The sequence below is a fragment of the Camelina sativa genome, chromosome 4, assembly GCF_030686135.1.
Source record: "Camelina sativa cultivar CO46 ecotype springtype chromosome 4, ASM3068613v1".
Lineage (NCBI taxonomy): Eukaryota > Viridiplantae > Streptophyta > Magnoliopsida > Brassicales > Brassicaceae > Camelina > Camelina sativa.
In genome coordinates, this window is record NC_141883.1 from 4,007,977 (window position 1) to 4,023,307 (window position 15,331).

General features: G+C 34.8%; 2 protein-coding genes and 1 long non-coding RNA gene across 4 annotated transcripts; 1 reads left to right on the plus strand and 2 right to left on the minus strand.

The window, feature by feature from the left end:
- Positions 1-7,036: 7,036 nt before the first annotated feature.
- Positions 7,037-7,609, minus strand: LOC104783515 (protein NIM1-INTERACTING 2). The gene has a single exon (XM_010508661.2). The coding sequence runs from the start codon at positions 7,523-7,525 to the stop codon at positions 7,163-7,165; it is 363 nt and encodes a 120-aa protein (XP_010506963.1). The 5' UTR covers positions 7,526-7,609; the 3' UTR covers positions 7,037-7,162.
- A 2,570-nt stretch (positions 7,610-10,179) lies between these two features.
- LOC147945324 (uncharacterized) lies at positions 10,180-11,510 on the minus strand. 2 transcript variants are annotated; one of them, XR_015596549.1, is made up of 2 exons: positions 11,200-11,510; positions 10,180-10,954 (listed from the first exon to the last, which is right to left on the minus strand). It is a non-coding gene; the product is annotated as an uncharacterized LOC147945324 (long non-coding RNA). The 2 variants fall into 2 exon arrangements; XR_015596548.1 differs by having other exon boundaries at positions 10,180-11,060; positions 11,200-11,491.
- Positions 11,511-12,756: 1,246 nt separating this feature from the next.
- Positions 12,757-15,035, plus strand: LOC104779788 (ethylene-responsive transcription factor ERF119). Its single transcript, XM_010504173.3, has 2 exons — positions 12,757-13,344; positions 13,447-15,035. Exon 2 carries the CDS (start codon positions 13,577-13,579, stop codon positions 14,606-14,608), a length of 1,032 nt encoding a protein of 343 aa, XP_010502475.2. The 5' UTR covers positions 12,757-13,344; positions 13,447-13,576; the 3' UTR covers positions 14,609-15,035.
- Positions 15,036-15,331: the final 296 nt, after the last annotated feature.

A 15,331-nucleotide genomic window follows, 5' to 3' on the forward strand; every position in this document is an offset into this window, starting at 1 on the left:
AAGACACGAGAACCCCCAGTTTCATGCAACCTAATAGGAAATGGTAATTAGTAATGGTGGTGTGTTTCATAGACATGCTCTACCAGAAAAAGGTTATTTTTTACCTTCATATAGGCACCGTGCATGTACCACGGTTATTCCCCTCACCATTACACCGTGAACAACTAGTCGCGTTCCTACGTCTCCCCTGAAAATGATAGTTAATGTTCAGGGTTAGCGATGATAGAAGGTACTAAATATTTATACTTAGAGAAACGCGTCATACGCCCTTAAAAAAATGTGTACTTACGATCTCGAATTACCTTGAACTCTCCACATGATGCTATCCTTTTTTTCTTTGGTCTCCCCGGTGGCCTACGTGTGAATGGGGGCTGCAAATCGAGAGAAGCAATCGAGGCTGGCAGTTTATACGCGTTCGAAACATCTGGAACAGGCTTGATGGATGCCTTGTAGGATTGCCTCCAGTTTTCTACCGAGTACTCAGGCGCCATGATGGACTGCAATGTTATGCCTTATGTTACAGTTGCAGATATTGCATGTGGGCAGGGGTAATATAGCATGTCGAAAGCTCTACACGTGCAGGACCTTTTGCCGAGGTTAACATGGTAATTTCCACCACTGTTTGACTGGACCTGGTACTCGAACCTATCAACATTCTTGACCGAGAAGCTTACAGATTTTTCGAAGTTCTGATGAGTTACTTCACGCATCTTTGGTGTTAGTGTTGACATCTCTTTTTTTGATGCTTCACGACGCATTGCAAACCAGCTCATAAGGGTCGTCCGAATAAATTCTACGAGTGGGATTACCGGTAGCTCTCGTGCCTCCTTGAGAACCGAGTTAACTGATTCAGCTACGTTGTTTGTCATAACATTGTATCTGTTGCCAAGAAAGTAAGCACGTGTCCAGTGGCTGAACCCGATGGTTTCAAGGTAAGCACCACATGCTGGATCAAGCTTGATAAATTCGTTGAAGTACGTATGGAAGTCGCAAATTCGGTATGCTCACGCCGCCCTTGAGACGTGAAACGCCAGAAGTTTCTTCTTAAAACTTGATGTGATGTTGCGTTGTAGGTGAACAATACATGCACCATGATGTGACTTAGGGTAAACCTGCATGATCAACACGTGAACAATACGATTAGGTTAGGTTTGTTATAATGGCACAACACGAGTTTAATAATATAATAATATTATGACACTATTATAACATAATAACAATACATTATTTACTATAACATGGCATTTTACATTATTATATTAGTTCTTTAACATCGAAACATGACAAGATTTAATGTAACATGTCATTTTACTTGCATACATTATTACTGTATTCTACCTTATTGCAGCCACCGTATAGTAGGGGCATGGACATGTAACTTGTACGGTAACATATTTGATACTATATGGTAGTTTAGAATTGATAATAAAAGAGCTATTAGTTGAGGTATATTTTAGAAACGTACCCTTCGCAAGCCTGTGTAAATTGAAGAAAGTCTATCGGAGACGAAAGTCAGGGTTTCCGAATCTGGTATCGCAGAGATCAAACCACGGAAGAACCACTCCCAAGCAGTGTCGTTCTCGCTATCAACTATGCCGAATACTAGTGGGAATATTTGAAAGTTAGCATCTTGACAGCTCGTCGTTAACATACAGCCACCATACTTCCCCTTCAAGTGTGTTCCGTCTATAACGATGACACGCCGCATGAACGCAAATCCCTCTAGTGATGCGGCAAATGCTAAGAACAGGTACTTAAACCTATACTGCCCGGCTGCATCGATCTCTGTTTTTAGCTCAATGACAGAGCCAGGATTCGCGTGCTTTAGAACATGTACGTACGTCGGCAAGAGAGAGTAACTATTAGCAGCCGATCCTTGTGCGCCCCCCATGGCAACTTCTCTTGATTTCCACGCCTTCCAATATGATATCCTTACAGAATGATCTGCTAGCAGGAGGCGCTGGAGATCAACTGCCCGGGGACCTCGTGTGTTTCCCTCAAACTTTGACTGCATAATGCTACCGATCACCCGCGTTGTTGCTTGTCTATAGTAATTACTGCGCTCTTCGACGGTGCACGTGTGTGTCAGCGTAACACTCCTGATTTGGTAGTTGTCACAGTCTTTTAGTTTGACTATGTAGACACGCCATGGGCAAGTTGGTGATATGCATTTAAGCGTGAGAAGTTTTTTGCATGACCAATCCCTCCGAAAATGAAAGCGCCGGTTTAGGGCGTGGACTGCTAATTTGACGTTGCAATCTTGTTTGTTTTTGAAAACACGTCCTACGAACAGTTCGTCCCCTTCGTACAATACTTCATGCACAGCTAGTTCCATTCCTAGTCGACCTTTTAAGTTACCACAAAAATTCAATTAGCATGTTACCTATGTAAAATATTCGACTCTCGTATATGTAAGATATCATGTTTTTTTACTATATAACATGTATTAAATTCAAGTACCTTCTTCTCGTTGCTCATCTAGGGTTGGTGCGGCATCTCGATTGAATGATGCGAAGTTGAGACACATATCTTCGAGCGCCGCCTGAAGGGGAACCCTGAGGTCCAGTTTGAGGTTTAGGGGTTCAGCCATATAGTTCGCCGACGGACCGAAGAAACTACACTCCTTTACTGGTACGACTCCATCACTTGCATCTCTATCGAAATATGGCTCGGTATCATCTGCTATGTTAATTGTGTGGCTACCTAGGTGAGCGAGGAAATCCACCTCAACGGGGTGAAAAACAAATATTAGTATCATGCACGTGTATTCCTATGATATTGTGTAGAAGCGTTTGTAGACGTACCTCTGTTGTAGATTCAGTGTCGGAATCTTCGTCGTCACTAAACAGTTTCCGGCATGCGTTACTACGTTGGCCATAACCAATGTTAATAGAAGATGCTTCACCGTTGCTTTCATTAGTTTGTTGTGTGGCCATCATCCAACGTAGAACGGCTTCTTCATCGAGTAGTTTTTCCGCGAGACTGGAGTCGTATGTCGGTAGCAGCGGGAGACCGTCAAATGTCGTAGGCAGTTTTCCTTCGTCTTGCCTTTCATGGGTCGCCAATGTGCTACCAACATCAATATTCATAGTTTCTTTACATGGTATAAAGTGGTCGCGTTTGTTGTGAAACTCGGAGCTAGCCGCTTCGTTGTTGCCATCGTACGTTTCTATACCTTCGATCGAAACCTTCGACGAGTACAGACAAACATTGTCCAGGTCAACATGGAGTGCTTGGAATATGGCCATGGTCTCGTCAGTACGTATTGTTACGGGTCTGGACCTCACATCCGGTGGAGAGTCAAGATCCATCCACTCTGGCCATTGATACGAAAGATGGACCTCCCATCCATCATATTCCATCCCGAAAGCGGCTCTAACGAGCTCACGAACAACTATTACTCGTTCGCCTTCACGTATAGTCATTCTCCGCACGGCGTTGAATGGGTTTGGGATGAACACCCAACTTCCATCGCCATCGATGCCCCATGAGCCGCTGATGACTCGAAGAGGACGGTCAGTTATTTCGGTTATAATAACCATTTGTACTTACGCGAAGGATATATATCATTAAATATAGCAAAGTAGATGTGGTTGTACAAAAAAAACAAAACAAATATTTTAGTTGTCTTATACGCACTGTCTATTTACCTACCTCTGCAACTTTTACTTCAACCTTGATCTTCTTTTGGCAACCTTTGGTTTTTTTTTTTGATAACTGTGTTCGTATGTAAATGCTAGCTACGGTATCAGATATATATGTCAATGAGTCAGAACCACTTTAGGGCTACAGTATTTACTCAAATATTTTGCTGAATAGTGTATGTGGGGTTATTTTCCACATATTTTTGATTTTCGAATCCTCATGATTCCCCCCATAACCCTAGGGATGCGATAGGAAGGTTTACACTGCAAATCGGATGTCACGTCAAAGTGTCAATGTTTTACCTTTATGCACCATGAGATTTTTTGAGATAGACTTACAGTATACGCGCATTAAAATGTTTTTCTTAGCGATAAGGGTTTTCGCCAGTGGAGTAGTAGCTGGATTCGACACACGTGTCGCCCCGATACATATTTTATTATCTGATGTATTCGTGAAACCCATGTTATTATACTATTTATGGATTCTCCAAAATCTTTACCTACTAATGCTACCGTCGTAGCTCGTAGTGTCTCTGCATTTGCATTAAATTCCTTGGATACGTATCACCGATAGGTATTCTCTCTCCTAAATGTGTCATGTCGACCGTCCAGTGGACGATTTTTGGGGCAACTCAAGTGGCGATGTCATGATTCGTGTATACTTATAAAATGACATGTTTTTTATATGATATCCTTATTCATGGTAACAGACTTGTTTGTAATTGATCTTCCTTGGTATTCATCTTCTTTAGCCCATGGGCTTAGTTGAATTAACACTACCATGCGTAACGACTAGTTCTGGCCCGTTACCGTTTTTGAAATCTCGAAGAACCCTGTACCACGGAAGATGGATCCGGGACAATGGAAACCCACATGTGGAAAACGTAGGGTACATGTGATTGTTCTAAGACATACATATGTTTTTTTTTGCAGGAATGGAGTTTCACGAATGCATGCGTACTAGTATTACATGTGTAGGGAGATATCAATCCATTGCATAATAACTCGAACAATTATTTCGTAACAGCATGAGTTAGGCTCAATCTATGTAAGTTGTTTTCGTAGGCGTCACCCCCTTATACTCAGTTTAACTACTAACCGATTACAACCTATGCATGTTTTTTGTAACAAGTTATTTCAATTTATATCTGTATCATCAATACCTCCTACCAATGTTGTCCCCTACATAGAATAACCTACGGGTGGGGCACCTTTACTCCCGCCTAATCATCGAGGATTGTTTGGACTTTTCAGCCCCTCCCCCAAAACATTATTTACCAAGTTTTTCTGCCACAACGTTATTTTCTCTATTTTACGAAATACCATGGTCATCTACCTAAGTCACTCTAAAACTTATGTCGTAAAATAAAATAAAATATAAATTCATAATCCTGTACTACTGGAAAATGTTTGCGTTAACTGTAATTTGTTAATTATAAAATAATACTAGTATAAATTTTAATTGATTTATTTCACATATTTTATGTTTTTTTACATTTAACTTACTTAGTTTCATACTCTAATTTCAATCAGTCTTTGGTACATGATACAATGTTTAAATCCGTGAATTATATAAATTTGGTATTAAATATAACAAAACCCGTATTGAAGCGGTTGTGTTTAGAAATCTCGATTAAAATTTTTGATTTCTTTTAGTTGTATATACTATATTGAATAAAATACAATATTTGTGATTTCTTAGATTTTAATAAGATGTCACTGCGTCAATGTGCAGAACGAAAAAATATTTAAGAAATTAGATATAATATTTTATATTTTAAAATATAAGCAATGTTGTATCTTAGTAAAATATATTTGTCATTATTAAAGGATTTAGGGGTGCAAAATTTAATCTTAATTTTATAAATAAAATTAAGTTTTATAATTATTCTAAATAGTTTGTTATTATTTCTTAAGATTTTTAAAACAATAAATGGATTTGTTAAATAATTTTATTCAATAATTTCGAAAATAATGTTTTATTATTTTATAAATTAATATAATTTTTTATTTTGTATTAAATTATTTAAAATATAATTGTTTTTTCTGTAGCATTTTTAAATAAATATATAGAGATATAACGGTGTATATTAAATTATTAATAGCACAAGAAATGGACCACACTGCAACAATTTTACTATTAAAACAAAGACTTCTCATTAGATGGGACATTTATGATTTAATGTATATCACCAAAAGCTATTAAGCTAATACAAAACGAATAATATTAGTTAGTTAGTAATGTAATGTTGTTGTATTAACTTGATTACTATATTTTAACTCGCGGTATGACAATTTTTTAAAAAATAATAACATTTTATTTTTTTTGTTTTGTTTATATTTAGTTTGTTTTGTTTAATTAAATAATAATTTTGTTTGAATTGTCAATTATTAGAACAATAATAGGGGAAATAAATACATAAAAATATAATTTATAAGCTATTGTCGGATTAAGTCACAATTTTACCAATGATTTAATTGTTTTACAAAATTTTAGTTAAATTACCCTGATTTAATATGTCTAATATTCTTATATTAGTGGTATTGACCAAATAATTAAAAGGAAGATTTATCCCGTGTTTCAAAACCGAGTTAATAATATTTTATATTTATACTAATGTTAATTCAATCCGTCATGTTAATAACATGTCCCACTATATAACAACAAACCGTCATATTAGTGGTTTAACCCGTGTTTCAAAACCGTCATATTAGTGGTTTTGGTTGTGTGTTGTATTTTGTTTCTGAAGTTGATATTTATACATGAAAAATGCTTGATGAACAAGGAGTTTATGATCTTTAGCAATAAAAAAGAGATTTTATATTAAATGTTTTTCTTGATGCTAAAGTTAAATATACCCGATTATTGAGTTTCTAAAGTTGGGTTCTCGTTTTTATGAACTTTATTAATGTTATAATAATTATTGCGATTATAATCATTTGTTACACAAACTCGATCGTGTCATTTAAATTTAATAGATCATAGAGTCTCTAAAGATCTACTTAAAATAGGTTTGGATATTTTTATGGGATTAAAAAATTAATGCGTAAAGATGTTTTTGGAAAAATCGAAATGTATAGATATTGTCAAGCTATTTATAGCAATAAATATATCAAATTAGGTCGATTTAAATAGTTCTATTAAATAAGTTTTCAGGAATGGTTATTTTAAGAAAATAGTTAGGAATTAATGTTGTAAATAAAACAAATTAAATAATCAAAAGTTCTTAACACAAAATGTACTTTAAAAAATAATAATATAGATAGGAAACATTATTCTCAAATCATTTGTATGATTTTGCATAATTGAATCTAAACTTTATGCATTATGTAACGAATCATTGTATAACTTTTTTTTTTTAGGAATTTTTTTGACCAATATAAGTCGTAGATTTTGAAACAAAATATTTATTAATTAAATGCAAGAATTCACCATGTAATTTGAGACAAAAAAAAATCATATTTAAGATAGTTCATAACTTTAATTAATCTTTATAGTAATAATAATTAGTAATATATTAAAATTTAATTATTGGACGTAAAGTAGAAGGACTACAAGGCAAATTAACGCCGTCTGGTTCCGGTTTACAGTTCAGATCCAAATCCAAACCCAGTGACCCGACCCGATTGATCCGATCACGAACGCCGTTACTACTCTGACTCCGTTTCCTCTTCTTAGACGGTAGTAACCCTCGCTCATCATCATAATCATCACCGCCGTTAACTTTCGCAGCCGTTCGTGCCGCCACGTGTACTCTCCGTAATATCTTGAAAAACTCATCAACCTCTTCCTCCGTCACCGTCCTTACGACTTCAGATTTGCCGTTATCTTCTTCTTCTTCTACTCGCCTCCGTTCATCTTTCATCATCACCGAACTCATTTTTTTTTTTAGCCAAACAAGAAAACGTCGACGGCGTCGTTTTAGGCTTTAGACAATGTTTTGGCTCATACTTTGGGAAAATATAATTGGAACTCTCTTTTATAGATGCGTCGGTGTGGGATTTGAACGGTCGATATTGTCAGCCGAAACAATATATGGACGGTTGAGATTATTAATGATGAATGACGTCATCGGAGATACGTTTAAGCGAGAGTTTTATGACGTCACGGTTTGATTTGACTTTTGGAATTAAGGAAGTCATTTGTATATTTTTAACATTTAAACAAAGACTAAACAATAAAAAAAAATTAAGGAAGACCAAGAAGAAGAAGTTGTGAGTTGTGTGATCATGGTTAACGTGGAGAAGATTTTCTTGCAAATATTTATTTTCTTAGTTTTTTTTATATAAAAATATTACCACTATCATATTTAAAATAACTTTTGGAATAACATATAAGTTACTAACTGATATTGGTGTTTGAACTTTTCAGATTTTTGAGCTAATCTGATACGTATTAGTTGTTGACAACAAAAATTTGAAAAAAAAAACTTTTTAAAATTAAGTCGTACTGTTTTTTATTTTATTTTATTTTATTTAAGGAATAAATTGGTTAATATTATTTAGCTGATGTTTTGGTTTCTTTACTAAGTTCGACTCACCAAGAAAACGTCAACAGAGGACTTGTTTTGAAATAACTAAAGCTTGATGAAATAGTCTACGATCGAGCTGATGGTGAAAGTGGAAGAAGACAATCAAGAGAGCTTACTCTAAAAGTTTGACGTATTAAATTTAAAACTATATGTTTTAAATATAATTATTTTAATAGAACCGGTCTTTCAAGACATATCTGACTAATGTAAAAACATGAAATTAGACTGATCAAAGTATTTAATTGGCTGCAAGGATGAATAAAGGACATATATATATATATATATATATATATATATATATATATATATATATTTAAAGAGAAAATCCTAAGAATTATGTAAACTTTTTTTTTTTTTGACAAACTGAATTATGTAAACTTTAGTTTTCAATTAATGCCGATTTAGCATTTAGCCATTCACAGTATTTTTTTCATAAAACTACTTAAAAGAAGAAAATCAGTTAAATACAAAAGACCTTCCTCAAACTCCTAAACAACAAAGTGAAGGTTAGAACAAAAAAAAATTGTAATTAAGAAACTTACACACACTAGAGTTCAAATTAAATTAGTTAAACAAAGACTTTCGAAACGCACAAACTTTAAAGAAAACTTAAACAAAGACCTCACTCGGACAAAAAAAAAAAAAAAGACCTCACACCATAAGTTAACAACGGGAAGAGCTTCGGAATATTTAAATATGGGCCCTAAAAGCCTTTTTAGTTAACAAAACAATGAAATTGGGCTTTATAGTAGACCATCTTCAATAGAAAATGATAGAAATGACAACTGAAAATGTATTTTTTCTTTTCCCAAACGTGGGGTCGACGTAGGCGGCTAAGCTGTTTCCAACTTTTTCTTTTCCCATATTCCTCCGACCACTACTTGTCCTGCGCTCTATACACACTTGTGTTTTATTTTTCAACACTCTCTATTTGTCTGACATGTAAAAATGATAGTAGTATAATAGAATAGATAGATGCTTTATGGTCGTCGATGGCTGATTGAATGTATTAGTCCACATGGTGAAATGTCTACATGTTAAACACCACGTGACACTAACAATACGACACCTGTGTTTGTGTGTGAATGTAAACAATCCTTTAGGTTTCTTTCTGCGGAAAAAAAAACTTCGGAATGTAGTTGACCATCCATTTTCTATACACGTCCATTTGTCGACCTTTTTGTTTCTATAACTTATACTAATTACTAATATATATTGATTTAGAATAGTATGCAGAGAGTATTTACTTGATTACTATTCTTTATTCTTTTGTCAACGACAGTTGAATAAATGTACTCAAAATTAACATGTTACCTTACATATAAAACGTTTTATTGGAATCGTAATTACTAAGGGGCTAAGAGCCATTGTACACCACATACTGTTTAATTTGGTGTAGACGAGACGACAATGCTTTTTCCTACTTGTGCAATTGATTTGCATTGGTCTTTTTTCTTCACGTAGGGTAGGCAAATCACATGCATTCAGGCGTGCGTTCACTGTTTTCTTTTTTTTTCTCATATTTCTTACTTCAATTTTCTTCTACAGACAAAAAGTTTAGTACTACTATAAAGTAATTAATTATTTTATATAAATATATAGACAAAAAAAAAGTAAATAGTTCAGGACGCATGTGTGGTTGGCAGGCAGTCACTAGCGATAAGAAAAAAAGGCTGTGAACCTGAAAAAAACAAATTTGGAAATCACGAGTTCTTAACATTTTATATTTTTTATGAAATTGAAAGAAAAGGACACTTTTGATTTTTATTTATATTTGTCATTTCAATAATAAAAATGGTTTAAACGTTTTAGCGGATTGAATCGTAATGATCAATGAACCTTACGATGACACAAGAATCACAAAATTTGAAGGTGATATATAAACGAATTTGCAAGTTATTATAGTGATCAAGTTCATGTTATGTACTTAATTATGTTATTGATCAAATATTGTAACCCCATGTAAAAGATGAATATGTAACTTAACAGTTAACCCAAAAAAAAAAAAAAAAGAACATTGACTTAAATGAAAAGTTCGAGCAAAGAGAGTAATATACAAGATTAAGCTAACAGAAGTTCCTGATACGCAGATCAGTAGAAAGAAAAAAAAACTTAAACCCACTTCTTTCTATACCCTACTCCACAAAAATTTTGCCTCTAAAAAGATACTAATCCCCAAGATCTATCTTAGCCAAAAGAGGACAAAGTTTCCTCCTCAAAAACTGTCATCATCCATAGAGGATAAGAGACTGCAACATATGATTGTACTCTTAACTCTCGGGTAACACTTTGAGCAATGAAACCAGCTCCTCTATTGTATTTTTCTGCTTCAAACTCCACAGCCCAACCACTAATACACCTTAGAACCTTCAATAATCCCATCGCTTGAAATTTGAAAGAAGGCCACGCTTTTGGCCTATTCAACACTCCAACTATGGTTTTATCTTGAATGGCGAATACTACATTTGATAGTCTGTGACTAATCATACTTTCCATCGCCCATAACGTAACTTTTAAAACCCCTTCCTCCTTATTTCTGAGGTTAGAGAAACATCTCCTGCTGTGTAGCAAAACCTCACCTCTATTGTTTCTAACCACCCAAGCTCCACCAGCCATAGCATTCCTCTTAGACCAAGAGAAACCCACATTACATTTCAGCCAACTCTCAGGAGGACGCGACCACTGGCCTGAAAGAAACAATCCCTCACGATCTGCAGAGCTTTGAATGAAATGGTTATTACCCGATCGAGCTTCTGGGTCGATTTCCACCTCTTGAGCCTGAAACCATTCATCAACATCTTCATATATTTTTTCCTTGGAAGCAACGGTGAAAACAAAATTCCTTCGAAGCTGAGAGAATTTCTATTCTTCCAAATTCGCCAAACTATCCAAGGAAAACTTTTTCTTAAAACCGCAGGCCAGTCAGAATTTTTCCGGTTGTGTAATAAGTGATACACATTGGAAAAAATTGATCCAGCATGAAAACCATCCTCAGAAGAAGGATATTCAGATAAAGCCCATACCTGTCTAGCATAAGGACAAGTGAATAAAATGTGGTTGATAGTCTCTCCTTCTTCCCCACACACTTGGCACCTCTCGTCGCCTACCATTCCCCTTTTACTAAGAGCACTCACAACCGGTAGAGCACCGCTTAAAGCTTTCCATAAGAAATTTTTTATTTTAGGATCAGTTTGAATGCTCCATATCTCTCCTTTAAAGAAGTTTAAGGATGGCTGAGTTTCTGACTCTACCCTCACTTGAGATTGAGAGGATTGAACTGCAAACCAGATTTGAGTTGTGAATTATTCTCATTGTAATTACGTCCACTAAAGATGGGAAGAAGACTTGTGAATTATGATGGAAAAGTGAAGTCCATCGGTTGGTAGCAAATAGCAACTAGCAACTATCAAATGTGGGGAGATGTGACAATCCTCCACGTTCGAAATTGTTCTTCTTTGGCTCAATCAAGACATGGAAAAGTAAACTACCTCTTATGTAATTAATTAACCTCCCAAAATTGTCAGTTGAATTAGTGGGAATTGAATTACACTCCTCGGTCTTTTTATAACATATTTTTTTTTGTCGAATCCATAATTAATGTTTAAAATTAGTAAGAGTCAAGTTAGAAAATGAATTATCATATTGAGAATACAAGTATACAAATTACAGCACATCAAATACAATATAAGTAAGTTATTGTTTTAAAAATCTCCATCCCTTAAAATTGTTAGCCAGCTTTCTCCACCTTGATTAATGACTAATCTCTATCTAACATCAATTATCCAATTATATATGTTTAATTTTGATTATAACCAGTATAATCCGATTACTTCCCGCTTAATTTTGTATATACTGATTATTTTTTGAACCAAATATAAATCAAATATATTTTGACATTTAAATTAAGAGTTTATGATGTTTTACGATAACTAATGTACAATTTTTAATGAAAATCATAACATTTTCTTTTAAAATTACGTTTTATGTGTTTACCATAATTTAAAGACAATACTACAGTTTTATATTTTGTTTGATATATTTTTTTAATATACAAAATTATACATATATTTAATACTATATATTCATATTTTATAATTAATTTAATAAAGTAACTCTAAAACTAATTCTTGATTAATTCCATTTAATTTTCAATTTTCTCGCTAAACATTAGATCTATCGTCTAGATCTATCCCAATTGCCCGAGTAGCGTCTAACCATATTTAAAACAGGGAGTAAATTACTTGCCGGTCGGTAGTCACTCTCTATTTTTGTTGTTAAACTAAAAACAAATGGTTTATTATTTGTATTTTAATAATATTTCTCTACTTCACATAGCCAAAGATCCACAGTGCAGTAGCAGTGACAAGTAATTGTCATGTATTATTAAAAGTATATATATTTTTTTGGGATACAAAATCATTTTATTTACCATCTGTCCATAATATAATTCCAAAATAGTATGTTTTGTTACCGTATTGTAAAAACAGTTACACCAATCTGAACACATAAAAAAACAGTCATCGTCTTCCGCCGTTGAATTAAAAGAAGAACAAAAATACAAAACAAAGAATTTAATTTTCATATACGTTTTTTTTTTTTTACGTTTAATGCTTTTATGAAATTTTTCTCGAGTAAAGTTGTTGAGATCTGTGTTTGAACAAATCGTTAAAATAGAAAAAGAAAAAATTTAACGTCTGTTTATTTATTAAATTCATCGTTTTCTTAAATTTCTCATGAGTTACATTTTTAATTTATTTCCGACATAAATTAAAAGTTTTGTCTTTGGTAATAGAGAGAGAGAGAGAGAAAGGCCAGAAAAAATCTAGGCCATAGATTTATCATCTGTTTCCGATTCGTTTTGATTCTTACTTTATCTTCTTCTTCTTCTTCTTCTTCTTTTGAATCTTCTATCTATCTTCTCTTCTCACTTTTCTTTTTCACTTTTGGGGAAGCTCAAAGAGCTGAGAGGAGAGAGAGAGTGAAGGTTCTTTTGAAGTTGCCGGAGCTCCGACTACTCTTCTCTGTCTTTGTTTCTCCTCTTCTACTGTTCTTTCTTCTTCGTCTTCTTTAATCACTGTATGCTCTGTTTTTGAGTGTTTCTCTTATTCATCAAGCTGTTTCCACCGGCTCTCCTAGTGATCGATTTCCATGCGTTTAAGGCCTAAAAGGTAACTGGGTTTGCTAAAGTTTGCTTCTTTATATGATTTTCATAGTTGCTCTGCTTTAAGTGGGTTGGTTTGTTAATTTTCTTCTTCTGGTTATTGAATCAGGACTTGTTCTGGAGTAAACAATTTTGAAGGACGTTTCTTGTTCTTGTTCTTGAGATTTTGAGGGAGAATTTGTTTAGGGTTTTTGAAAGGGGTTTTGGTTTGAATTTTCGCACACCAAGTGTTTGATAAAATGGCTGAACGAAAGAAACGCTCTTCTGTTCCAACCAATAAACCCTACAAAAAACCCATGAAGAAGAAGTCTTTGCAGCTAAATCACCTCCCTGGTTTATCTGAAGATTTGAAGACGATGAGAAAAATACGTTTCGTTGTGAACGATCCTTACGCTACTGACTACTCATCAAGCGAAGAAGACGAAAGAGCTCAGAGAAGGAAACGTTACGTCTGTGAGATTGACCTTCCTTTCGCTCAAGCCGCTGCTACTCAAGCTGAATCTCAAAACTCGTTTTGTCAGGAGAGTACTAATAATAATAATAATGGTGTCGCCAAAACCAAAACCAAAACCTCAGCTTGTAGCAAAAAGGTTTTAAGCAGCAAACCCACTAGTGTCTCGAAGCCTGTTGGTGTTAGGCAGAGGAAATGGGGTAAATGGGCTGCTGAGATTAGACATCCATTCACCAAAACAAGAACTTGGTTGGGTACTTACGAGACGCTTGAACAAGCAGCCAGTGCTTATGCTGCTAAGAAGCTAGAGTTTGATGCTTTGGCTGCAGCCACTTCTGCTGCTTCCTCTAATAATGTGTCTGAGAATGCTCTGTCGGATTCGAATATGTCTGGTTCTCTGATCTCAGCCACAGGGTCTAATGTTGAAGCTGTGTCAAGCAATAATCTTGACAAGAAGCTACTTGATTCGACCATCGATCCAGAAGCTGGTGAATCGAAGAAAGCGAGTTTTGGTTTTGATTTCGCGGATCTGCAGATTCCTGAAATGGGTTGCTTCATTGATGAGTCATTGATCCCAGATGCGTGTGAGCTTGATTTCTTCTTGACAGAAGAGAACAACCAACTGTTGGATGATTACTGCGGGATAGATGATCTGGACATCATTGGTCTTGAGTGTGATGGTCCAAGCGAGCTTCCAGACTATGATTTCTCAGACGTGGACATCGATCTTGGTCTTCTTGGTACCACCATTGACAAGTTTACCTTCGTTGATCACATTGCAACAACTACCTCCACCCCTCTTAATATCGCGTGCCCATAAGTTTTGCAGCTAGGTGTTACTATTAGCTATAGGAGCAAAGTAAAAATGCTCTTTGTTACTCGGTTTTGTCGTAAGTTATTACAGTATAGCAGAGGCTGTTAATCTCAGGGGAAGCAAAAAACCCCTTACAGATAGAAGCAGATGCAGTTTTGTGTGTTGGTGTTACTAAAGAAAGATTTGTTGACATAATGGTTTTTTTGATGTTGTGGATAAGATAGAGGGTGAGAACGAAATTGTAATCTCAGGTGGTGTTTCTGGAGGCAAATTGTCTTTGAAAAGCCTTAAGATGTAATCTATTTCGTAAGCTCTCTCGATCTTTGTAAGTTTTGCCTATTGAGAGTTATTGATATATATGTGAAAACCTACTTTATTGTTTTCTGCTACATTGAAGTGGTTATCTAAGTGAAATGTAAAGCCTTTTGTGTTAGGGGTTTAGGCTTATCCTCTTTTGAATTATATCACTAAAGTTTTCTTAAAAGGTTCGACATAAGAAAACAAGTGCATATGGTCCAAAAAGTATATGTGAACAATAGAGAGGTTAATGGGTTTGGTTGATGGTAACAGTAGCACCAATGATCACCACTCTAATTGCGTTGGTTCTTTTATCATGTCAAATATAACATTTTTGTTATTATCTTGTTTTCTTAAAAGCAAACCATTGCGTATATTACAAGTCTTGCCAAAATTTTCAAACTCCTTCCATCTTTAATATAAAGATTATTA